A 25,922-nucleotide genomic window follows, 5' to 3' on the forward strand; every position below is an offset into this window, starting at 1 on the left:
AGGGAGGTTTGCGGGTGGATCTGCTCGGGTTCCCTTGAGCCTGGACCTCCTCCACCAACTTCGCTGCAACTCAGCTCCTTTGCCTAATTAGGAGGTGCCTTTTCTCGAACACGGGCCCCTTGATGAATAGGCCTGACCAAAAAAAAAAAGGGGTGGCGGAAGGCAGAAAGGTAGGAGTGGATTTGGACTGGTGCTCAGCCTTAAAAGGCCAGGCATCCCTCCTGGGTTGTTTCATTATTCAAAACAGCCGTGGCAACTCAACACATCTGTCAAGATCCGCCTTTGCTTAGAGCCACGGTTCCCCACCTTGGGTCACCGTGGTGTTCTTGGACTACAACTCCCAGAAGCCTTCAGCGCCTGCTGTGCCAGCTAGGGTTTTTTGGGAGTTGTAGTCCAAGAACATCTGGATGACCCAAGATGGGGAACTGCTGCCCTAGAGCGTTTGACAAACAAGATGACAGAAGAGGGACTTTGGCGTGCTTTTGGCGCTCATCTTGACTCACAATGGTATCCGGGAGGAATCTCCACCCTTCAAAGATGCCAAAAGAGGGTTCCCCAGGTCCACCATGCCAGCGCCCTGAGAGCAAGGACACCTCCTTTCTGAAGGCTACTGACAGCACCGCATTTTGGGGTTGAAAATCCCCAGACCGTCCAGGCGCCGCGCGAGTGACAGCTGGAGGATTTTGGGAAGTGAAATCCTAAAAAGGTCCCTTTGTGAGTGTGTGTAAGAGAGAATGAGAGAACATTTCTAGCCTGTCCAGAATGTCAGCTGAACGGAGCACCCATGGCTCAAAACACTCTCTCTCTCTCTCTCTCTCTCTCTCTCTGGATACTTGACACGTTTGTTCGCCTGTACCTACCGGTGGGCTCTCCAAAGGCGTCTCTAACCAACCCCGGCTGCTAAGGGGTCCAGAGGGACTCTTAGTTTTATCCAACAACCCTTTGAAAAATTTTAAAAGGGACTCCTCGGGTTTCTAGAGCTTGTTCTGCCTCTGTCTTGGGTTTGGACTCCCTGGGATGGATGATGTACCCAACCGCTTCACTAAAGGCTGAAGCCGGTTTCATGTCCATGTTTGACCGATAAGCTGTTCTGGGACCAGCTCCAGACTAAACATGCCCCTTTGAAGACGTGTGCATAAAAAGTTTTCTGCATAAATCTGCCTGACATCTTTTTAGGGAGCTGGGCGATGGAGGCTTTCGGCTGCTTCTTCTCTAGCAGTTCCTTCTGTCCTGCCCCCTTTCCATGGGGACAGGAAGGGTTTCGAGGAGACAACCCTATATTCCTCATGAGTAAATTCAGCAAGGGAGTCTCCTGCGCTCCGAACAGTCACTGGCAAGACAGCCTGGCCTCTGTCTCTCTGAATGAGTCCCTGGTCTCACTGGCTGCTTTGCAAGCTGGTGCACAGCGGGAATCTTCCCCTCCCACTACTGACACGGAGAGGCTGGCCTGCCATCGTAACTGGACGGAAACAATAAGCAGGCCACGGGAATGTGCAGGGTCCACTGGAGCTCCCTGGAAGAGTTGGCTGTTGGGCCGGGAGACGTCAAATGGGAAAGTGGATTTATGCGCTTCCTTCCCCCCCCCCCCCCACGTGGTGTCTGCCCTTTAGAAACACACACACAGTCAGTCAGGGAGTTGTGGAGCATCAAGGTGAGAAACCGTTTCCCCAGATAATCTTGGAGATGGAGAGAATGGGAGAAATGGAACCACCTTTTGCATTTCTTAACCTTTCCAAGGCATGGAACCAAATGCCTTGATCCGTCACTGAAAGAACCAGCCACGGAGAAGGAGGGAGGAGAGCCATAAAGGGGGTCTGAAGGTTTAAATTGGCCGAGGAAGAAAGCAAAACAATGAGAGGGAGGGAGGGAGGGAGGGGAGGGAGGAGCTGTCTTTGAAAAAGTCCATAAACCACAGATTTGGACCCTGAAAGCAAACTCCCGAGAGCCTCTTGCTATTTCACCTAGGCGGCTAATTGTATGTAACCTTTTCCCTTGTGATTACAACTCCCATCCTTACTTGGGAATGATGGTTGTTATAATCCTAAAGACTTGAAGGTTTCAGGCTGTGGAAATCTGTTTGAGGCGGTCAACTGACACCAAGACACAGACCAGCAGACCGGTCTCCCAGGGTTGTGGTCGAATTTTTTTTCCCCAAGGGAAAGGGGAACAGAAAGAGGGGAAGGGGGCAGCTACGAAACCGGCTGTACTTACGTGCAAAGGATGGACTGGTCTTCACGATCTGCAGACAGAGGAGGGGGGGAGAGAAAGTCATTAAGTTTGGGCAATTCTGCACCCAAGGGATACAGTTCAGCCTTTTCTTGTGCATTTCTATCGAGGTGAGACTTGGATGCACAAAACTGCCCTTAACTAAATCAGATGTTGGGGAGTAGAGTCTCATCTCCCTTGGTCCTTTCGATAGATGATGGCACACACCAAATTTAGCACTGCCCATATTCCAAGCAGATGCTCTGCCATGGAGCCATAGCTCCCCTTGGCTTCTGAGCATCTGGGCAGCACATCTGTCCTGTTTTGTGGTCCACATCACCACTAGATTTATTTTTATTGCCTCTTCCAGGTCAAACAAACATTTGTGGCTTTTTTGTCCTCCGGGACAGAATTTAGGACAAAATGTTAAGAGATGAAAAGATTCTATTTTTGACCTAGAACGAGACAGGAATGCCGTCGGGTCATGATTCTCAGCCTGTGGTCCGTGAACCACCAGGATCATGTTTGCTAGTTAAGCTCGATCTTCTGACCCAGGAAGGCCAAGATGTGGCCCCCATTCTGTTTTTAAAAACTGGGCATGGTCAGCAGACTGAGAGAAGAGAGAAATTGCAGCGGATTTGAAACTGGAGCTTGGGATTTCTGTTTATAGCCAAGTCACGATGGCCCAAATCTCTACAGCAAAAAGAACATACAACCCTGAAGGAGGAGGGCCTGCCTATCGGTCAGCTTTTAACACCCACCTGCAGCACCATAATACTTCTAACCAGTGTGCTTTTCATGTGCCAGCCAAAAGGTTTCACCCTCTCAAATTTAGCGCTTAGCTGGCAGGCTCCTAGAACTAAGGAGCTTAGTGAAGAATCACTACCTTTTCCTCAGCTTCAGATGAAAGTGAGAACTGCCCCTTTTTACTCCTGCTAATGATCCCTGCTGACAGTCTTAATTAGGAGTACTTAACGGAGAGAGAATTCCCGCTAAGCTGACCAACAGCTAACACTAGAAACTAGAAGGACTGGGGATAAACTCTGACACAGAAGACATGCACCTAAATTCTCTCTGCCATCTCATTTGTAGCAAATCTCTCCAAACCCACATTTTTATGGTCCTCTGTTCCACACCTCATGTCCCCTATGCCATGCGTCAAGGATGGCCACTCACAACCCAACATCATTTTCTCCAAGGTGGGGACAGAAGAGCATGGAAAAATGACTCCTGCGTCCATAGCATGAGCTAGAGAGCAGTCAGTGGAAATCTTAGGGCAAACTAGTTGGCAGAGTTGGTACATCACTAGAAACGGTGCTCCTTTCAGAGGGAAAAATCATCTGCTTGCTTCAGTGTGAAAGCACCCCACTCTGCATGCGTCAAATCAGCCCACCCTTTGTTCTGTGATTGGCTGTTGGAAGGTAAACACAGGCTTCAATTGCCAGTCAGATTGCTCGGGCACAGAGCTTTTGCATGCCTGGAGGGAAAATATTGTAACAGCTGGACCTGCACGTTTCCCTTCATGTGTGATTTAATATTTAGAAGATAGGTCTGTAAGGATGAAATAAAAGAACAATCCAAACCATGCAAGACCCCAAACCTACCGGACCCACTATTTTTTGGGGGGGGGGGAATACAGCTCCCATAATTCTCCCACTGACACATTCATAAAAGCTTTTTGTGATCTCAACTTGTCGCCCGCAGCAGAGATTTCTTGATGCATCAAGATGGCACAGTTCCTCCCTGCTCCCAGTTTGCCACCGGGAGGGAAAAACAAAACCGGTCTTCTGAAGCCTCTCTGTGCTCCCAGTGGCAACCGTCTGGGTCCCTTTGGGAAATCCAGAACAGCTCATCTAATAGAGCAGAAAAACAGAACCAGTCCCTGCCCAGTACCGGGAGGTAGACTGCTCCAGCAGGTACAGTCTCCACTTAAGTATCCCACCTAACAGTCATCAGTTGCCACATGCACAAAAGCCAAGAGCAGCGGCTCCTTTTCCTCCTCCTGAACCGAAGATCGGCTGAATCTTGCATCTTTGGAAACGACATTTCCCCCAGGACACCAGAGTTCCCTTCTCACGGTGCCCTGAGCGACTCGGGCCAGTTCCTGTCCCCCTGCTTTCCTCTCTCCCCGAAGACCGGCTCCTTGCTCTGTTGAAATCCCAGCCTGGGATCAGAAGGTTCCTTTGCAAAGAAGCCGTGCCGGGCTGGAAGCTTTACCATAAAAGGTGAAAGCGTTCCAGGCTGCAGCCGGGCATCCTCGGCTCAAAACCGCTCTGTGTTTTTTAATCCCCCTGCTCCCTGAAGGCTTGCTGGGCTCCCAGCGCAGCCTGAGAGAGGAGACTGCGGCAGGAAGCGGAGGCTGCCCAGTGGCCACCCATTCCCTGCCCTGCTCAGCTGGCACAAAGGTGGTGGGGAAGGAAGGAAGGAAGGAGGGAGCAGGAAAGGCAGAGCAGAGATTGGTAGCGAGGGAGTTGCGGTGGTTGAGCTGGCCTGAAGGGGCACAGCATTTTTTATTGTGATGATCTCAGAACTGCAGAGACCCCAAAGGATCCTCCCATCCTGCCCCTGTCCAGGAAGCCCCGTGGGGGGAATCGAACTCCTAACCTTTCTAGTTCCGCAGCCAGAGGCCTCAACCCCTGAATGGACTCACGAGGGGGACCAAATAGGAAAAGGAGCAGATCTATCCATGGGGAGGCAATAGGGGACCGGAGAAGGCTCTGGATTCGGCTCACATTTCACTGGTTTAAAGGTTTGTGGAACGGCTGGAGAGTTCAGAGGTTCGGGAGTCTAGCTGGGGAGTTCGATTCCCCCACTGTTGGGCCTCCGGGACAGGGGCTGGTCTAGATGCTACACAGGGTCCCTTCCAGCTCTGCCCTTCTAAGATGATGATTATTATGGCTGTTAAAAAGGCAACATACAAAAGACCCTGCTGCATTTTCCATTGCAGACCCTTCTTCAAATGAACACAATATCACAAAGGGAAAAAAACCCAGCTTATTATGTGTTGGTAGAGTATGTCGAGAGAGGAAGGTTGTACGTCGAAGACTGGGCCGACACACACACACACCCGGCTATCTTGTACCTATGGGGAAAGTAACATGACCATTTCTTGCCAGCCCCATCATCCCATCCCTGCTAGACCCCCACAAAGCGGTTCCTCCACAGGAAGAGGCTGCTGAACATTTCCAAATGCCACCAGGGAGCCTCCGGCTCTCAGGAATGCCTGCTCCGCCCAAGATCGGGCTGGGAGCGGAGAGCTAGAAAGTTGGAAGCTCCCCATGTAGCGGAGACAGACGTTAGCGCAACAGCGCTAGGGCGGCATCGGCAAGGGGGCCATCCTTGAAAAATGGCTGTCGAGCGGCGAGGGTTCTGGTAGGGCCCTCTTGGGTAGAACTATTTCCTCAGAATGCCAGCCGACAGGCACGCCTCGGCACGGAGGGGGCAACCGAATCGTTTTCCCTTTTTGAGTCATGCCGTGGCTGCAGCCGATGGTGAAGCCGGGCCAAGACATTCCTTGAAATGTTCTAGCAAGCCCCCACCTTATGAAACCAAGATAGAAATAGAGATTAGCTCAAGACATTAGGAGACTTGGCACCGAGGATTCAAAACCCATTAATCCGCTCTTCTGAACTCTCTCTCACCACATACACACACTCCGCGCCATGCTGGGTAGCTGAATGGAGGCGCCACGACATTTAGGCAAGCGCTCCTTGGTGGATCGTGCCCTAGGTATTCCATCGCTCTGCCTGCTGCTCTTTACGGCACCCAAAAATGGCCACAGCATCAACAAGAATCCAGAAACAGGACGACTAGGGTCTACAACTCAGGAAGTGGCCGGTGATCACGCTAAACTGCCTCCTGAAAGCAGGCGACCCCCCCCAACCGGAGGGCGAGGCTGTGGGCCAAGGGCAGCAGGAGGGCGTCCCTTGACTGCAAGTCCCATCGTCCTCCATCAGTACAGCAAGGGGTGAAAGGCTGACGGGAGAGCCACCCAAGAACATCTGCAGGGCAGCACGTTGGCCTCCTTTTCGTTCGAGCAGGCAGCGGTTTCCCAGCCCAGCAACCCACGGGTTGACGTGCCACGTTCTGTCCACAAAGGAAGTGCTGCAAGCCCCACGCCTCCGAGTCATGACCTCTCCCTTGGAGACACGATATCATGGACGAAGATCACTACGGGGAATCTGACCACCTCGGTGAGGTCATCCAGGGCCTCTCTAAAGCTCCACTATTTGATCTTTTGGACAGACAGGAAAGGTCAAAGACAGAGGGGTTAAGCAGACTTTGCGGGGAAGGTGTATTCCCTGAAACTGACACACTTCCTTTCTCCCCTCGGGAGTTTCCCTCCAAGATGCATCCTTCAGCAGTGGGATGTGCAAACGGAGTCCATGTTTACTTTCCAGTGACCAATCACAAAACAGAGCACATTAAATGCAAGACAGATGGGTTAAGGAGAAACCACGTGCTACGAGAACCATCTTTCCCCCAGGGGGGAGCACTCCTTCTAGAGATATGCTAAGTATACATCTAGTTCTGCTCAAAAAACAAGTGCCCTGGAACAGATGCCAACTATTGGCCAAGACCATATGTTTGTTTCCCACGTTCCTTTCCACATTCCCGTTTTTGCTGAAGAAACCAAGATCCAGCCATGGCAGTGAATTAACGTTCCTTTCTGAGTTTCGCAACGCTGAGGAGAGGCTCCCCCAGCCTTACCTTGCAGCATGCTTCTGTAGGCCGTGTCCGCAATGGCGTAGATATGGGGCGGCATCTCATGGCGTTTCTTCCCTTTGTACATGTCGATGATTTTCTCTGAGTAGATCGGCAGCTGCTTGTAAGGGTTGACAACCACGCAGAAGAGACCCGAGTAAGTCTGGAAAGGAAAACCCAGCAGCGTTGACATCTTTTCCCAGGACTCCCCTAAACAGGCTTCAGCGATCACATCATTCCCCCACCCCAAAGGATCTGGAGTTTTTCAGAGGGGGAGGATAGAATATGTAGTAGCAGCCTGTCCCTTTTATTGGCTAGGATGTCACGAAGACAGACATCCCTTGGTGGGACCCTATGACCCGACATCTGACTAGCTCAGGAGAAGGACAGTCATGTCCACAAACGTTCCTCTCTCTTTTTGGACTACATGTCCCTGAATCCCCTCTGCCAGCATCGGCAGCAGCTAGGGGAGTCTGGGAAAGGTAGTCTAAATAGGAACATGTCCCAAGTTCTCTAAGAGTTGTCCTTTGGGCCGTGGGTGTTTTTCTTCCGTCATATTCTCCTCTCTCCCTCTTTTCCTCCTACTCTTGGGCAACATCTGGGGCCAAGACCCCCCCCGGCTCACTGCCCCCCCTGCGTGGGTGTTTCTGAAAAAAAAAACCCTCTTTCCACTCCCTGCCTCCCTCTCCTCCTCTTTTTTTAAAAAATCATCTCTTATTCAAGCTCCCAAGGAAGCAATTAGTGAAAAACATCCAAGCTGACCTTTAAAATCCACGATGTCCTTCAGCCGAGATCTGAAGGCTAGGGTTCCCCTTTCCTGACCATATTAGGACACAGACCAAAAGTTTTCACACAAACAGAACACTTTATATGGCATGAAGCAGATGGAGACCTATCTGCTGGCAGCGGGCTGGAGGCCTGTGGCCACGGATGCCCTGCGCTGGGGCGCCGTGGTCTCTCGGTTCTCTTCTGGCACGGAAAAATCCTATGCATGTACACACGTACACACACATACACACACACCTGGGTCGTGTGGGTCCCCCAAACCAACGGAGCCCCCTTTGCAGAATCAGCCCAGCCTGAGCAAACTCAAGGCTTGGTTCACAACTCGGAAGGGGTCACAGCCGGCCAGGAATCGGTCAGGCCATAGGTGGCAAAAGGATTCCGGACCGGGTGGATCTCCATCCCCTTATGCTTTATGCACAGCGGATGTGCTTGGTTGCCCACTGAGCGAATAACCGACAGCGGTCCACGGGGAGGAGGAGGAGGGCAGCTGGCGGTTTTCACACTCCGTTGGCAGGAGGTTTTAGAAGATGGGTCAGCCATATTGGACAGGCCACTCCCCAGCTTAAAAAAAATTAAAAGGAGAGCCGGGGGGCCTTTGCGATTGTGGCAGGGTGGGGTTTAGCTGTTTCCCTGAGCTGCTATCTAGACAGCACACATCATCATCCTCTTAGAATGGGAGATCCGGAAGGGGACCGTACGGATCCTCTGAGTCCAACCTTTCAAAGGGAGGCCGAGTGGGGAATCGAACCCCCAACCTCTGGCTCTGCAGCCAGAGACCTAAACCACTGAGCTGTCCAGCCAGCTGAATTGCTGAATCCTCATTTGGATGTTTCCCATCCTCCTCCTCCTCCTCCTCCTCTTAGAAGTGCTGAGCTAGAAGGGACCCAATAGATCATCAAGTCCAGCCCCTCTATCTGTCTGTCTCTCTGTCCCCCCCCCCGTGTGTGTGTGTGTGTGTGTGTGTGTGTGTGTACACACACACATACAGGAGGGAGGAGACTTCTGGGAAGCAGATTACAAAACAGATCAACCAAGGGCCCCTTGCAATTTCAACAATCCTCAGCAAAACAAAACAAATCAAATCAAATCAAAACAAAAAGAAACCAGGGTGGGCCAGTGGTTGCCTACAGCGTGCTGATGCACTACAACTCTCCATTAAAAGCTTAATTACATCTGGAGGGCCACAGGTCTGGCTACTCCCCGTGCAGAGACAAAACAGCAAGACCCCATCCCACCCCCATACATGTGGCTATGTTGAGCTGCAATCTGCAGATGTTTCAGCCAAATTAAAACATGGTTTGTCTTCAAGAGGCTATGAGATGGTTAGTTTTGCTACAGTGGAAAAACATAAACCCCCACCACCCCTTCTCGAAAGGTCTCCTTTTGCTCTTCTTCCAGAGCCCTCGCAGCCTCTCCGAGATGCCCAGGGTCTTGCGTGCGAGGGAGTCTCCTGGAAGGCCTCGCAAGACCTGGGGCTGGCCTGGCCTACAGAGAGCGTGGGGGGGGGGGGGTAAGAGGCACCAAATCCCTCTAACTCTACACCCCGGCGTGTCTGTTCTCAGGATGGTCCTCTAGAACCACCACCTCTTCTCGGTGGGCAGGCGCTGATCTCAAACCTGGGATATTCCCTGCCAAAGTTGAGGCTCTGAGACCCACCGGGGGAGCAACTAGATGCCCAGAGACTTGAGTCCTGGCCACCCGCCCCTCGGGATGGATGCTTTAATCCGAACCACCAGTTGTCAGCCCAGGTGTAAAAGGGATGGTGTGATGGAACTCAGGATAAGGGCCGACCCAAAGCAAAGGGACCTGTATTGTTATTATTATTATTATTATTGAATGTAAGTCTAACACCCAGCAGGGTCCCTCCAGCTCTCTGACAGCAATTACAAGCCACCCAGCCTCTGCTCTCATGTCAGGGATCCCCCTAAATCTGCCCGAACGTGGCCGCCTGTCTCCCTCTGCACCCCTGTAGGGCCGGCCCGGCCGAGGGGGGGGGCTCCTGGGCGACTCACATAAATGAGGCCCGAGAAGTATCTCTCCCGGAGGTTGTGCAGGACGGACGCTTCGTTGAGGCAGGTCAGCTCAGCCATGTCTTCCACCTTGGAGAACTTCGGGGGGTTCATCTTCTGGATGTCGTCCTTGCCGAAGGTGGCTTTCTTCCCGTTCTCGGCCAGCTCCACCAGCACCTCGTCCCCTTTCTCCTCCTTGACGCTCGCCGCCTCGAACCCATGCTTCTCCGAGGGCACCCAGACCAGCTTCTTGGCTGACCAGTCGGCCTGGGCCACCGTGCTGTTGATGAGGTTCTTGTCCACAAAGAGGAATTTCTCGTCTTCGCTGAGCTGGCCTTTCTGTGCCATTTTGGCTCAATGGGCACCTGCAGTAGGAGGCAGTGGATGGGAAAGGGGGGGGGGAAGACGTTTTTAGAAAGAAGGCTAAAATAACAGGGCCCTCTCCTCACTCCCCCAAGACATTTCCATTTATTCTTATTTAAGTCACTGCTCAGGAGCAGAGTCCTTGCTCAGAAAACTCTCAGTTCAATCCATGGCATCTGTAGTCAAAAGGTACAGACAGACATGGACAGGATAGGGAGATAGTCTTCCCAACAGCCCTGCCAGGTTGGCCTGTACAGAATCACTGGTCAGCTCACCTGGGGTGAATCAGGACAAACTCCAGGCGAATGGTTAAGCAAACTTTTGAAAATTAGACAGAAACGGGTGGACGGAAGTGGACTTATCTATAAAAGTTCACATTAATGAAAGATAAAAATTAGTCTTTAAGGTGTCACCGTGTTTTAATCTTTTAAAGAAACATTTTATTTCTATTTTGCAGAAATTGATGTTTTCTTCCTTGATTCAGTGCAAAGGGAGAGGTGGGAAAGTCTGTGCTGCTCTGGGCAAAATGGACCTTTCCTCTTTTTTTTAACTCTAACCGTCGGAAACCAGCATGGCTCCTGGCTGCGGAGTTCCTGGAAAGATATTCCAAAAACGGAACTCCCCCCCCCCCCACACACACACGTTCCACCTACCACGGTTTTCCGGATTCCAAGTACCGTAGCTTCCCTCTTCCCATCCGGGACCAGCAGGCACTGAAGCGTGAGGAAATGTATTTTACACACACCGGTGTTCAAGACCTCCAGCTACTCTGGGGCCCATCATCCACAGACTTTGCTAAGCAACCCTCCTCACAAAGCCGATGGGCTTGTGGAGAGGAGCAGGTGAACGGCGAGAGGATTTGAGAGGTTTTGCCTCTTGGCCGGCACTTAGGTTACGAAGCTCAGAAATGTCCTGAGCCCCATTGCCATCATCATCACCGCTTTCACCCCATACATGCAGCTAAATCATCAAGGACAGCCAGGTGAATCGTAGCTGGGCTTGGAATTCAAACCACAGACTCTGTAGGTTATGAAGGCGAGAAGAACTTTAGCTGGTTTGGAGCAAAGGTCTGTTAAACCTCGCACTCTGCTTCCCACAGAGGACAGCCAGATGTCTCTGGATGCCTGAGTGCAGGGCATGGAGGGAACTGACCACCCATACTCTGGCCCCTAGCTGTGGACATTCAGATAGAGTGCTTCCAAATACAGAGGATCCACTCCTGGCTACCACATGCACTGCCGACGGATGGACCTCCGATAAAAGGGGCATTCCCAGATTAGAGCCAAAGTCCTCCAGTGACTTCAGCATATTCTGTCCTTAAGCGGCAGGCCTTATCCCACAAAGCTGAGCGTGAACGCAGCAATGAGACCCGTTTGTCTTCCTCCACTCTCCACCTCCTGACCATTTGATATTTCAGACTTCCTCTGATTTTATTTTTTAAAACGTTGTATGATCTCAGCGATCTTCCCCACAGCCGTCAGGGTGGCTAGCACAGAACCCCTAGCCAGCTCGCCTGGGGCGGCTCAAGACAAGCTCCAGGAGAACAGTTAAGCAAACTTTTGGCAATCAGGCAGCAGTGGGTGCTTTCTTTCCTGACTCTGTGCAAAAGGAGACATGGGCAGGAAGGTTAGAAACACCTAAGGATTTATATGTATGAGCACTGAGATGCAGCGTGGCCTTTGCTCAAGATGTGGGTTTGGGCAAGAGAGATTTCTCACATGATCCTGCTCGCCCCATCAGGTCTTCAATGCAGGCTACCCTTTGCGCCTTGCTGATCAAAGCAAAATACCACCATGCCCATTTTACAGAGAGATCACTAAGGTTTCTATAAAGAGTTGTCTAGTGCTACCTGGGGAATTCACAGTGTTTAGATGGATCGAACCAGGGACTTTGTGGTTTGCATCCTTAGTTCCCTACATGAGAACACTTCTCTTGACTAGAGGGATCAACCCACCCATTCCAAGTCCCATTCTGGGACTCAATGCACACTTTTAAAGCATGGTTCTTGTGAACAGCTTTCAGTAAGATTGTTGCCAAGAAAGCGCACACGCTTCTCAGTAGGGTTTGAAAGCCTGCTCTCTTTGCTGTCTCTTTTCAAAGCTTAAAGAGAAGAGAAATTAACCCACACCAGCCCCATAGTTAAAGAGTCAAAGCCATTTTGTAAATCTCCCTGCAGGACTGGATCTGTCTGGACAGAGCTACCCAGACTACCATATAAGGCCATGTTCTCCTCATTAATAGCTGATCCGGCCAAAAAAACAACAGGAAAAACTTAATGATAACAAGCTCAAAACAAATACCTTTTAGGGAATAACAAAGTTCGTGGCAAAGGCAGTAATTAAAAAAAGGATATATACTGTTTACGTCCAAGCCAGGACAAACGCAGAAAGAACACCCAAAGTGTGTTGGTGCTTCTAATTAGGGGGGGAAATGCACCAAGAAGGATGGTATTCAGCTTTCCAAGATGCCCACCTTTTTGAGGAGTGATGAGTTTCATCAAAGTCCTTTTAAAACCAGATATATGCAAAAGGAGGCATCTTCGTGAAGGCAGCGTTTCGACCACGTTGCAAATGCAAGCTTCTTTTAGAGTTGACACGAGGGTGTGCCATCCCTGGGCAACTTAGCAGGATGGCGATGGAAATAAAAAGGGAGGCAAACAGTGAAGGGAGCCCTTAGGGTATCACCCTTCTCCCTCCCCCCCCCACAGGTGCATATCTAAAATCATGTAACCTGTGAAGAGGACTGACCACACACAGGGGCCTGGGATTCTTGTCATGGTGCCAGGGACACAAGTGCAAAACCAGGTCCTTAGCCACATAAGGTATGGAATGGACCTTCTTTGGAAGCTGGGCCATCAGGCAAGGCAGCCCTGAAATTCTGCAAGCAGAATCTCATCTTGGAGTCTCTTCGACTGCCACCTACCGGCTTCCTCTTTTACTCACACAGATACCCAGCCCAGAGCTTAAGACCTTCCTTGGTTAACTTTCGCATACCTCGCCCTCCTCTTCAGTGAACAAACCAAAGAAGCCCACACCATTAACCAGACACCCTCAGAAAACACAGCTGTAATTTTATGCGCTACTCCGTTTTTGACTTTCTTGCTACAACCGAAGATGGAACGGATGGGAATCGGAGTACATACAGTTCTCCCACTAGTTCAGGGGCTTCTCTGACCAGCAGCTGTCTTGCAGGGGGAATACTTTTGAGTAAGCGGCAAGCCACGCATGAATTTCCCTGAAGCAGCTCACTGTGATTCTTGGGTACATTGCAAAAATTACTTCTCTTGATATTATAACACCTTGATCCTTCTTTTTGTCGTCATCCTCATCTACAGTTGCATTTCTCTTCCTTGGATCTATCCTTGATTGGAAACTCTTTACTTTCTTTACTTTGCATCGCTACTTGGTTAGTACGGAAGTAGTACACCCCGATGCCCTTTACTTCTTTGCCTAGTTAGGTAACAACAATTATCTTCTCATCAATGCATCAACCTCCCGCCCCATTACGGCATCGTCTTTTAAAAACAACAACAGATAACTTACTGGATGTGGTGGAAATCTACCTGCCACAGAATGCTCTCAGCCAACACTCTGTGCATTCCACCCACACAACCCCCAGGGGAAAAGTATCTACCTAATTGGAGAGAGAGAGAGAGAGAGAGAGAGAGAGAGAGAGAGAGAGAGAGAGAGCAATTAATATGGATTGGATAACGAAACAGTGGTGGCAGCAGAGCATGCAGTTCATGGCAGGAGCAGCTTAGCATCGAGAATTTCTCCGCTGTCAAAGGCTACTTACAGAGGTCCAATCTGTCAAAGCTGGAAGGTTATTTGGGAGTCCCGAACCGGCGCTGCTGGCAGCAGGGGCAGACCAAGACGTCCGGGGCTTTGCCGGCTCCTTATATAGTAGCCCCAGTGGGGAGGGGCCCGGAGACCACCCCCTGCCTGCTGGAAAACTTTGTGGGGGGCTAAAACATAAAGGCGCAGAGAAGAGACATAGTCCAGCTTTCAGGTGGATGATGAGCATCCACTACTCACAATAATGCCGTCTCTCTCTCTCTCTCTCTCTCTTCTCAGTCCTGATATTTGGGGCAAAACTTTTTGGGATGGCTAAGGAAAAAAAAATGCATGCACACACACATAAACACACGCATGCCTTCTCTGCATGTCTTTTAAAAAGCCATTTCCCAGAAAGGGAGCTTTTTCTGGTCCGAAGCAGCGATAAACCAACCCTCCTTAACCCCTTCCTACATCTGGCGTGCAGAAGGAAGTGCTGGATCAGAAGAAGGCAGCGGCGGATAAGAAAAGCAGCCCTAAATTTCTCTGGGGCAATTAATGCCGCCTTATCTATCCGCAGCTTTTTGATGTCCGGCTCAAAAGCCGAGGATAAAATATGCTCCGTTCCGTGAGAAGGGTCTGGGCGGGAGAAGCGGATGGACCTTCCCAAGATCAGACCAGGCCTAGATGGAGACAGAGAGAGGTCTCCCCACATCCCCCAGTGTTTATGTAACATTTGGGAACCCTGGGCTGTTTTAAGCTTGGTCTGTCCCACGGGAACAAAGGGGTCATTTTTTCCCAGCTTTTTTACTCAGGCTTGCCGAAGTGGCTGCACGTCGGGTGTCCCAGCTCTTGAGAAAGTTCTGTAAATAATTGTACATATATAAATACCTCCCTCTATCCTTAAATGGGAAAAGATAGCTGTTAAATGGGCTTGTGGGGCATCGGAGTGGAAGGAGGAGGAGAAGAGAGGAAGGGAGGGAAAGGATGGAGCCTGTACTGCGGACAGGAGGCAGAAGCGCCAGTAGCCAGAGACGGAGTGAAGGGCTTCCTGCTGCAGCCTGCTTATGGGATGGAGAGGAAATCTGGTACTCATCAAGTCCCTGAACACGTTCAACCTCTTCTCCCCCCTCCAACCGTGCACATCCAAACAAACTCCATGTGTTCTCTCCTCTCCCTCGCCCGGGCCGGTGCATCACCCACATCCCAAAAAGGCTATGCCTGGGTTCTCCAGGAATTCCCGTCAACATGCTGGATGCAAAGTGCCCGAGCTGAGCCACCCTCACCAACAACAGCCCGGTTCCATACAGAGGCAGCAGCCTAAATATGGAGACTGCGTCGAAGCGGAGGACCGAGGGAGAAGCCGTCGGGGGAAAGAGCTCCCAGCAAAGGGTGCCGTCAAGATGTCCTCGCCCAAGAGAGACGCTCCAGCAAGCAGGAGACCTGGAGCTTCTCTGCGAGACCCCTGGCTCCACGGAGGAGCCCCAGGTTCGGCCGCCACCCACTGTCCGAGGTTTTGGCCAGGGGGCTGACCCGGCCTCCCCTGGGGACACCAGAAAGGCACAAGCTCTGGCATGTTCTACCAGACCAATAAGGCTTTTGTGGGTGCCCCGAATCCCAACCGAGGACTAGCCCAAGCATGGGAACATTTATCTCTGAGAAGACTGTCCACCGCAAGGGGTCAATGGGGCCACCAAAACTGTGAACACAAGAGCTACGTGGAATAGTCATGATCTCTATTTGTGCGTGGGGGGGGGGGACAAGGTATGTCCTCTGCCACAAAATCTGGCCACCGAGGGCCATTTAGTGCCAGGAAACCTGGGCAGGAGAGACAAGGATTTGCTTGTTTTACAAGGACATCTCATCTGCGGGGAAATGTCCCCTAGCTCTGTATGTTAAAAGTGTTTTTTTGGACCAAATTAAGATCCACTTGGATGGCAAGTCCCAGAATCCTCCAATCACCATGGCCGTTGATCCAAAAAGAGTAACTTTTACAAGCTAAAATCCTTGGCCCATTTGCCAGTTCAAAAAAGGGCCACAGGGTTGGGATAAATCTCTCTGCCAAAGAAGAACCAACGTGAGCACGAGCAGGCACCAGACGAAGTGCCTGAGTCACTGATGCCAGAAAAAAGAGGAAGGAAGGAAGGAAGACTTAGGTCATAGTTGCATCCTGGTGTTCTGAGAACACAACTCCCATCATCCTTGGCCAATGGGCATGGTGGTGGGGATGATGGGAAATGGAATCAAAGACATAAGGATTCAAGCTAGGCAACAGCTGAGCCACGTACTGTTTGGGGACTACGAATCCCAGAAACCTCCACCTAGCACAGTTCATGGATAGAGAATGCAGGAAGCTGTGGTCCAAAAAGAGAGAGAGAGAAAAGTAACTTCCCCAAATCCTAACCAGCCACATTTCCTCTTTCCATGCAAGCCTGCTGCTGTGGACAGGAGTAGTCACCCAAGACTACATTTGGGGGAATTAATGGTCTCATAAGGTAACTACAGCAAACCCCCTCCTCCAGCAAGATCACTCGGTGGTGTTCCCGAGAAGAGCTATAAAGCTATTTCATAAACATTTCTCCGCCTTTCGATGGCAGCAACTTAAAAAGGAGTGGAAATTCTTTTCCTGGCCTCTGCGCTCACGTACGTCTGGACGAGGCAGCTGGCAGAGAAGGAAGGCGAGCACAATGAAGAGCAGAAGAGGAGCGCAAGGATGATTTATGGGGCAACGGCAGACTGGACTGGAAAATTTTGACCAAGGGAAGAGTCCGAGGGCGCCTGAAGCTCCTACCTCCCGGAAGCCGAGCTGGTTTGGTCCATGCCTGGAGGGAGGACCTCCTTTAACCCTGCACACCTGCCACCCTGAGAGCCAACAAAGCGGGCTGAAAACAAGCTAAGCTACAAGATGTCACCGGGTCTCCGTCCGGATCTGCAGGAAGTCATGTACCTGGGGGGAGGTGAGGGATCCGCCTTCCCCAAAGTCTATGGGACCAGGAAAGCCTGGGGTTCAAGTCAGGCTAACCGGAGGAGCTGTGGCGCCTGTGCTGTGCTCCAAGTAGAACGCCAAGGGCGGTGAAGTACCGATCCCCAAGGCCCTTTTTTTCAGTCCTCACGTACCATCCCTGCAGGACGGCTCAGGAATAAAAGTGGATCACTTTGCTGCTTTAAGGAGAGCAGGACGCATGGCCAGGCGCCGCAGATCCTCCATGCTTCCTTGCAGCTGCAAAGCTAACAGCCAGGGGTAAGACTGGGGGAAACGGTAAGGCAGTGGGGGGGGGCATCTGGGAGCGCTGGAGCTGCCTTAGATGATTAATGCACTTGGACAAACCCTTCTGCACATTTCACTGTTATTAATCTCACAGATTTCCTTCAAGGAACAAAGAGCAGCCCAGGATTTCCCTTCTCCCTGTTTAAAAATCCTCACAGCCACCCTGCGAGGTAGGTTAAGCCGAGCGAGGGCAACTGGGTCAAGATTACCAACAAGCTTCATGGCTCCGTGGGGATGCAAACCAGGGTCTCTGCTGCAAGATGCCTTTGTATGGCTCACTTTTTACTGGCTTTATCTCCCAGGAACTTTTCCCCAGCCTTAATTTTCAGGGTACCATCATCTACCAGTCAGAGTTGACAGCACTGGGCTTGAGGGAGGCAGGAATCTGAATCCTACTAAGCCAGTCTGTTGATTCCTCTGGTAACTCACTGCCCACTCTTAAGCGGTAGCAACAATTCTACAGGTTTGCTTTGCCCACATGACTTAATGTGTTTCTATGAGGATGGCAGAGCAATTCTGCAACACGCAGGCTGTAAGAGTCACCCTAACCCACACTAGAAGTGTTGTTTTGTGATTTGGGTGTGGCATGCCACAGTTTCCACAGTGTTCACCCCACATCCTGTTGATTTCAGCCCCTTTGGATGTTTTCATTCCCCACTCTACCAAACTAGCTTTTCACGTGATTCTAAGAAGCAGCACCGACACTTTGCCCCAGAAGTCTGAATGTTTATGAGCATTCCAGGATTTCACAGTTGCAGCTCAACCAATAGCTAGCAAAAACCACAAGCTATAAACTGTCTGACGCCTATTTTATATGCAGATCCTACATTTCATCTCAGTTTCTTTGGACTTTTTCATCCCATGGGAAAAAGAACAAGTTCTGTGATCTGCCTCCGATACTTGTTTAGGCCAGGCAGCTGTTATGGAGAGTGGACAAGCTAGGGCCTCAAACTCTCCTCTTTATCTCTGGCACATAGCTTTATAGGCAGAGCATAAATTCATTTCTTAGTCTGATTCTACCATCTTAGGCGGGTAGCCCAGCTGCGGCCCCATCTCGATGTTGGGGCGCTCACCACTTTGGTGCATGCGCTCGTAATCTCAAGATTAGACTACTGTAATGCGCTCTACGTGGGGCTGCCTTTGAGGCTGTTGCGGAAACTTCAGGTGGTGCAGAATGCGGCGGCCAGACTCCTCAGTGGGGTGAAAAAATTCCAACACATCTCACCCACTCTGGCCGCATTGCATTGGCTGCCCATCAGATTCCGCATCGACTTCAAAGTGTTGACGCTTACGTACAAAGCCCTAAACGGTTTAGGGCCTCGATACTTGGCGGAACGCCTTCTACCACCAAGATCTACCCGTGTCACTCGCGCGAGCCAGGAGGTGAGGCTGAGGAGCCTAACGCCGAGGGAGGCCCGGAAGGAAAAGGCAAGAAATCGGGCCTTCTCGGCGGTGGCTCCTCGCCTCTGGAACAACCTTCCCCCTGATATTCGCGCGGCCCCCTCGCTCGGTATTTTCAAAAAGCAATTAAAAACACTGATGTTTCGGCAGGCCTTCCCTCCTAGTTAATTCCTGATCCCCTTCTCTTTTCTTTCCTAATGTTTTAACCCAATGGTTGAAAGTTTTCTATTATGTAATTCTGTTGTTTTTATAGTGCTATCCCATGTTGTAAGCTGCCTAGAGTGGTCTATCGACTAGATAGGCAGGATATAAATAAAATAAATAATAATAATAATAATTGTCCAGAAAAAATAGCTTTACAAATCAAGTTGTCTCTTCTCAGGGTTGGTTCCTGAGAGAAGAAAACTAAAAGGAGAACAATGAAGTTTAAAGCTCAGTTACGCTCCAAGCAGCCACAACCCACCAAGGCAACAGCTTTAAATTAAAATATGCCTGGAAGTTGGTTCTGAAGTTATAGAATGCACTCTGGCTCTTCAGCAATGGAAGAAGGTGGATGAATGACCCAAAGCAGAATATGACTAATTCATTTCCCACCCAATGGAGCGTGATTCTATTTCTGCCCCATCAAGGTAGTGATCAGATACTTTGGTAACTCAAAATTTAATGTAAGTTTCGGATGTATTTGTATGAAAAAAAAGAGAACTCATCAGCAAGACAAACAGCAGAAAGGCTGGGTACTATGAAACAGTAGCCATTTGACCCTTCCAGATCTGGGACCCTAACCTTTAACCTCAGGTATTATGAGACCCTCTTAATACTGTGTTGCACATTATGCTATGCAAGTACTGACCCTGAGACCTGCCCAGCTCAGGCCAGCCTAAAAACCCAAAATATGCACTGACTTGGTTGTTGGAAAGCAGTGTGCTAAGGCCTGTCAAAAACGGACCCTGCTTATGCGGAAACACAAGCGCTGTTTGACCTACGAATATATCCTACTGTGCTGGAGCACTGGCAGGCAAGACTACCTGGACAAGATCCGCTGAGCCGGCCTCCTCGAGTAAGGCCAGAGGTAGATGTGGCCCTTGCTTGTTTTAGCAACAAATCCTACTAGGACATAAGTGGGTATTTCACACAGTAACCAACAGCTGATTTGCACAAAACATTACGTGACTGTTTATTTCATCTGTGTACGCTTTGCGAAGGGAAGGCATCCTTGAACCTTGCGCCAGCTGTGTCTCTTGGCTCCAAAGAAGCATCTGAAAATTAAAAAAGAAAAAAGATGGTGCGAGAGCCAGGGGTGTGTTCTTCTTTTGATGAGGGACTGCAACACTATGCCCTGGAGGAAGAGAAGCAGTGCCCGCTCTACAGCAGACTATTGAAGCTAATCATATTTTCCACTGACCTCTTCGTAATCTAGATAAGTATTTCTACATCTCTTGGTAGCTAGCCAGATAGCTTTCTCTGCATGGAAAGCAAACAATCTAAGTGGAAGGACCTTTTGTTTAGGGACTGTACCTTAACAAGATCCCTTCCAATATTAAAGTACAAACAATTTAAAATCACTATAGCGGGAAGACACCTCAAGCACCTGAGCAGGTAAAAATCCTAGTTCAAAGCAGAGATCCAGAAAGCCTGGGAAACCAAAAATGTTTCCCCGCTGCTAATGTCTGACACCGGGAAGATCCCTCTAAGAAAGCTCCCAGAGGGACAGCTGGGCTCGTATGCAGTCTGGCCTTGTCTGGGGGATGTCTTAAGGATGGATATGTTTCATGGGGTTTTATGGAATGCAGGCCACATCCTGAGGTATGCTATGCAAGAAAGGGGCTGAAGTCCACAGACATGTCAGATTTTAAAGATACCTCCCTGGATGCTTTGGGAATTGTGGGAAGAAATTCCTAAACTAGAGGAGGGCTATGAAGAACGGTTTCTAGTTCACTGCTGCTCAGCTCTCAGTTGACTGTGGCAGGATATCCAGCACAGGGCCGAACACGCAGCTCTTCCCACGCGGGTGAGCTCATGTGCGAATCCAGGCCCCTAGCTCTTGAGCAGCTCCCATGAGGTGATGCCTCAGCAGCAAAAATTTCTGCCAAGCACACACATTTCAGCATCCAAGTGGCAAGCTCTCATCTCGAAACGAAATCCATCGCATTCCCCCCCCCACATACCTATTGGCATCCTTTCGTTGGATGGCTTGCTGAGGTTCCACTTTGAAAATGGCAAGGACGAAGCTTTGGGGAATGCAGAGCTAACCTTGTTCTCATTCCCATGTAACAGCTGGGCTATAATTCCATATAGAAGTGGCCTGTTAAAAGGAGACATAACCCTTGAGGAGGGAAAGACAAAGGAACTGAAAAGACGTGGGATGTGGCAAGGGCCCGTCAGCAGCTTACATCCCCCACAAATGGAGAACAGGTGGGTGGGAAAAGCTATATGACGCATCAGCAAATGAGATTGTGGCTTTCTAATGGTTATCTGCCTATTCATTAGCCAAGTGTCAATTTTAAAACTACAATTTGGCCAGCATAGTTACTACAGCCAAATATTAAACACCAAAACTGAAGTCCAAGAGCATTTTGCCAAAAATAATACTGTTATCAGTAGCCTGACCCCTGCATTTAAGTAATATGACTTCTTTCATCCAATGAGATTGATTCACTGCAAAGAATACACAGCTATTAATGATATGGCCTCTAAAATACAGAACCAATCCACTATGCAGAATGAAAGGTAAGCCACCACAAAGTTAATAATAGAAAGACAGTTCTCTGAATGAAAAAAAAAAGGTTTACAAGGCCACAGAGGGTGCTGTAAAGAATATTTCCACCTTGTTGCGTTTGGTGGACCACACTCAGGTCAACACATAAGCAGGCATGTATCCAGAGGTATGTCTCTTACACTGATCTGCTGCTGTGATCTTCAACTATATTCAGTTCATTAACGAGAAATTCCCGATCCAGTGGAACTTCAGGTTGGCCAGATTCTGAAAAGCGAAACACACAAACGTCAGTGTTCCTAATTCTTTTGCTGATCAACCCACTCATCGATCGCAGACAGACTTCACCATGTTCCTTGCAGAATAACCATCTCCAGCTATACAGGGAGACAAGTTTTTGTAAGCCTGTAACAGTTGAAGACTTATTTGTCTCTACAGTACTTTTGATAACAATAAGAAAAAAGAAAAATGATAATTAGAATGTCTTATTTGCAATTTGCCATGGCTTGTTCTGCTGCATAATAGTTATAGTTACTCCTAGCATTTGTTTATGGTTGGTTGATTTTCTAATATATTTGTCTAGTTATACAGTTGTAAACCACTGAAAGTAGCTGGTTTGCTAAATGGGTGGTATAAAAATCAAATAAACAAGGTTCCTCGTTGAGCAGTTCATACCTAGGAAATGCAAAAAGGATGTTAGAGCAGTGCTCACCAGCTGTGAGGACAGATGCGGCGTACTTGTATTTGTTAAATTCCAAGTATTCACGGATCAGTTCGTTGATGAGAAGATTCTCGTGGGACAACACAGGCCGTGGTTCACTTGGGTCATCCAGGGCATTAAAGACTTCTGCTCTGATCCTTGCTTTGATCTGCCCCAGCGTTCCTCTCTTCTCCAGCATATCTTTCAACACTTGGAGGGCAAAACCAAGCAAAGCTTCCATTGCACAGAAATCCAAGTATCTCTGATCATTTCGTATTAGAATGGCACAGATTTCTCACTCCGCCTTTCAGTGCCTGTAGTGTAAATCAATTTTGCCAGCCCGTTTCCCCCAGCAAAGCAGGATGCAATGCAAGCCCAAGGAAAGGAAACTAAGACCATTCAGTTGTATGGGATGGCTACCCCTCTGTACCCAAACAAATCAAACCAGCCTCCCCCTTTCTACTGAGAGACGAACATCTCTCCATTATGGCTACAACTCCCAACAACACCCAAAAGCAAACTTTTGCTGGCATGAGCAAAAATATCTCCTTAGCAGCAGAGCCAGAAAGGGGGGGGGGATCCCTTTTTTAAAGGACGGCAACTCCCAGATTTTTGGGGAGTCCAAGAGAAGAGCCCGCATTGCCAAGCTCTGCTCAGCGTCTGGGTCACAAGGCACCGACCAACAGGTGCAGCTTCCTCCCCTGGATGGATGCAGCTCTCCCAGCTGAATGTCTGCCTGTGCCACAAAATTATTAAGGGGGCCGTCCTCCGTGGCTAGGCCTTGGAGGAGAGGAAGGGGAATTTCTTTTTAATTTGTAGCCACCCTCCCCATTGCAAAGAAAAAGGGACATTTCTCTCTCTCTTTACCCGCTTTCAGCTCTGTTACACTCGCCATCTTGGGAAGGGCAACCAGAGGCGGAAGAAGAGGAAGTTCCCGGATGTAAACAAACGCTGCTCCGGGCAACCAACTGTGAAACGGGGCCACGCAAGCGCACTTAAACGGCAGAAGACAATGGGACGAAATCCCGCCCTTCTGCCCTCTTCTACTTCCCACTGGCTGTAAGCTCAACCAATTAGAGTTACTCGCATTTTTAACTGTTTCCTTTCCGGAATTGCCCACGTTTTCCCCCCCTTTGGAAGGAGAACGTCTGACTCGCTGTAAACCCTATTTTTAGTTTACTCACGAGTAGATTCCCCGCCTCCCTTCTCAGCTTCTACCATGAGGCGTTGCTTGGCCGGCCACAATCCTTTGATTTTCGTTCTACAAGGCAGACATTCAACAGGTGCAGCCTCCCCTCCAGCCAAAAAACCACCTCAGGGATTTTTTAAAAAGCTATAAAAAGTAGAGAAAACATGTCCAGCTTTTGCCTAAAGTCTCAAAGAGAACAGAAGGGATGACAAGCAAAGGATCGAAGGGAAGAGCCTGGGGGCCAACACAGAAAAGGCCTCTCTGCAAAAACATAGATGAAACTGGCTGTTTTGCTCCTCTCTGGCCTTTAATAATGACAGGACAGGGTGTGCATGTTCTCTACCTTGCCCCCCCCAAGCATGGAAATTAGTGCTAACTTGTCTCTAAAGGAATGTTATTAACACCTCTCACCCGCCATACTGTTTGCATCTTGTTACCTATCTGTTATTTACTTCTGTTTATTTGAAACTAAAATGGCTAAATGGGCACTATTGGGCTTATCATGAAAAGCAAGAATGCTAGGAAAAGAGTGGAGGCCAGTAGGAAACGAGGAAGGCTGAGCCTGAGATGGATCCACTCAACAAAGGAAGCCCTAAGCTTTAGTTTGCAAGATTGGAACAGGGCTGTTCATGGCAGCACTGCCCCGGAGCTCATCAATTCATTTTCCTCTGGACTCACCAGGACAATGCACCAAGAATCAAAACAAAACAGCACGGACGGCATAGCAACTGGCAACCGACCGATGCTAAGATAACGGCAACCGTTAGAAGCAATTAAAAAAGGCACGCTGGGAAAAGATGTCATGTCCAAAACGTTGCCTCTGCTTCCAAGCCCACAAAGCGTCTGTGTGCAATGTGTTTTTCTTAATGGGATAAAACATTAACTTTGATTTAAATGTGTATGTGTCAATTATTAAGTTTTATTTATTACCAGTAAACACTAGCATGTGGTCCATAACCTGAAAGGGCTGTTTTCTATTTTGTACGCTAGAGGGCATATACGTATGTATTTGTTTTCCTCTAGCTTTACAGCCATCAGGTCTCCTGCTTTTGCTAAGACTCTGTGGTTACTGATGACAGGAGCATCAGAAACCATCCTTCCTGCTGCATCTCCCACCAGTGATGCTGGTGGAGAGAGTGGTACAATGGAATCTGAGCTCCATCGAGGCGGCCATGCAACCTCCTTCCATGGCCCACTTTGACAACATCTTGGTCTCCCACTGCTAGCTGGGAGGGATTTAAGGGACAGTTCAGCGAGTGACCTTCTGTCTACCCAAACCGAAGAACCACTTCTGCCTCCTAGTCTATTCCTCTGCCTTGTGTGCGATAAAACTAAGTGGTGAAGAGGAAAATTAAATTTAAACAGATCTTGCAAATCAGGTGGGACAGAAGTCTGGTGGGCGCTAAAGGAAGTACTGGACTGGTGGGCAGAATGGTACCCATCCGGGCCATTTGGGGGAATTTCAACCCCATGTTAAGGAAACAGCCTTAGCCCGAGAACTTCTGACTTCTAGCATGTGCACATTTGCAATGAGCAGGCATTCAGACTTTTGAAAAGGAAGTGATGTGAGGTGTGTGTTGTAGGGTGCAAAGCTTTTGATTAACCACACATACAGATGTGGTGTGCTGAAGCCTCACTTCTCACATCCGCCACGGTGCATTTCAAAGGCACCTCGCCTCATCTCATCACAAGATGGGGAGGCCCATAAATCCAGGATAGGCTTGAAACCATTTCTCCTCGCGTGCTCCAACTCTCTGGCATGGTGTTCTTTCAATGGGTCAGGTCCCAACATGCGGAGCTTGGAAAAGTCAACTCTTGGCAACTATAATTGGCAGGGGTGCCCAGCTGCTTGGAAGACCTGCTCGCTTTAGTTTAAAAAAATCTATTTCCGATCTACGGGCATCCACTGCTTGACTGTAGCCCCAGTTTCAACAATGGTTGCTGCTAAGTGATCCACAACACCCTTTTCAAGGAGCAACCAGGAAGGCGCCCCGCCCCCTAAATGTCCCACAGAATGCATTCATTTTATTTTCTTCTCTTTCCTAAGGAAAGAATTGGCCCTTTTTATGGGCATTGGGGATGAAACTGATGTTTTCGTGACGGGTCCAAGACCTCTGTTGTCTCTTGGAAGCTTGCTCCTTCTGTTGAGAAGGGGATGCTGAGTCAAGACACATGTTGTGAGATGCGGTGTGCCACCTAATACCCCCTTCTTGTCTCAACAGCTGTTCAGTTCAGAAAAAATGTTTTCCTCGTGAACGTTGTGCCCCATGTAGGTCAGTGGGATGTGTTAGTGGAAAAATGTCAGGGGATGGATGGCTTTGTTTAGGCATTTGGAAACATTTCGTATTAGAGCTGGGTTGCTTTGCTCTCCTTTGGAAAAGTCGCCCACTCTGTTGTCAAGTTGAAGGTCAACCTGACAATTGTGCTGTGTATCACATCGGTTATTTCCCCCCCTCCCTTTTCTCTGCAAGAACTGAGGGTGCTGTAGGCAAAAGCTCTCTGGAAAGGAAATAAAAAGACATTTTACGGCTCTTTACCTTGCCACTTCGCTCCCTGGCTCCGGTTTTACACTGGCTTCTGTTATAATATACACACACGTCCAGGATGGTGTTTTGTACTGTATTTTCATCACACCGCTGTCTTGGGTCCTTTTGGGGGGAGAAAGGCAGGACTGAAATATGTTAAATAAATAAAAAAATAAAAATCACTCAGCTGGAATGACCTTGGGCAGGGGCCTACCTCACAGGGCTGTTGTCAGGACAAGGTGGCGAGAGAGGCTGAGAGCCCAAGTGGTTTCATCAGGATCATAAT

General features: G+C 49.4%; 2 protein-coding genes across 3 annotated transcripts in view; both read right to left on the reverse strand.

Annotated features, from left to right (window-relative positions):
• The window catches only part of LOC110087037 (myosin-11), a 50,347-nt gene extending 34,990 nt beyond the window's left edge, over positions 1-15,357 (reverse strand). The window contains exons 1-4 of the mRNA XM_078381560.1: positions 13,863-15,357; positions 9,708-10,069; positions 6,916-7,072; positions 2,212-2,239 (exon numbers count right to left, since the gene is read on the reverse strand). Of these exons, the coding sequence (XP_078237686.1) occupies positions 2,212-2,239; positions 6,916-7,072; positions 9,708-10,052 (530 nt within the window). The 5' untranslated portion in view covers positions 10,053-10,069; positions 13,863-15,357. The remainder of the gene's footprint in view (positions 1-2,211; positions 2,240-6,915; positions 7,073-9,707; positions 10,070-13,862) is intronic.
• Positions 15,358-19,658: 4,301 nt separating this feature from the next.
• Positions 19,659-25,759, reverse strand: CEP20 (centrosomal protein 20). 2 transcript variants are annotated; one of them, XM_072982786.2, is made up of 5 exons: positions 25,649-25,759; positions 21,935-22,132; positions 21,405-21,489; positions 20,675-20,811; positions 19,659-19,765 (listed from the first exon to the last, which is right to left on the reverse strand). In XM_072982786.2, the coding sequence occupies exons 2-5, from the start codon at positions 22,119-22,121 to the stop codon at positions 19,689-19,691; spliced, it is 486 nt and encodes a 161-aa protein (XP_072838887.2). In that variant the 5' UTR covers positions 22,122-22,132; positions 25,649-25,759; the 3' UTR covers positions 19,659-19,688. The 2 variants fall into 2 exon arrangements, with proteins under 2 accessions (XP_072838887.2, XP_020664081.3); XM_020808422.3 differs by lacking the exon at positions 25,649-25,759 and adding an exon at positions 22,790-22,913.
• Between the last annotated feature and the right edge of the window lie 163 nt (positions 25,760-25,922).

Source organism: Pogona vitticeps, chromosome 13 (assembly GCF_051106095.1).
Source record: "Pogona vitticeps strain Pit_001003342236 chromosome 13, PviZW2.1, whole genome shotgun sequence".
In the NCBI taxonomy this organism is placed as follows: Eukaryota; Metazoa; Chordata; class Lepidosauria; order Squamata; family Agamidae; genus Pogona; species Pogona vitticeps.

Excerpts from the sequence above, each read along its gene's own strand:
- CEP20 (XM_020808422.3), bottom strand. The coding sequence starts at position 22,817 with ATGGCGAGTGTAACAGAGCTGAAAGCGG. Across the intron at positions 21,490-21,934 it reads CGCATCTGTCCTCACAGCTG|AATCTGGCCAACCTGAAGTT; the intron begins GTGAGCACTGCT and ends TTCGCTTTTCAG. Across the intron at positions 20,812-21,404 it reads GATCACAGCAGCAGATCAGT|GCCACTTCTATATGGAATTA; the intron begins GTAAGAGACATA and ends TCCTTTTAACAG.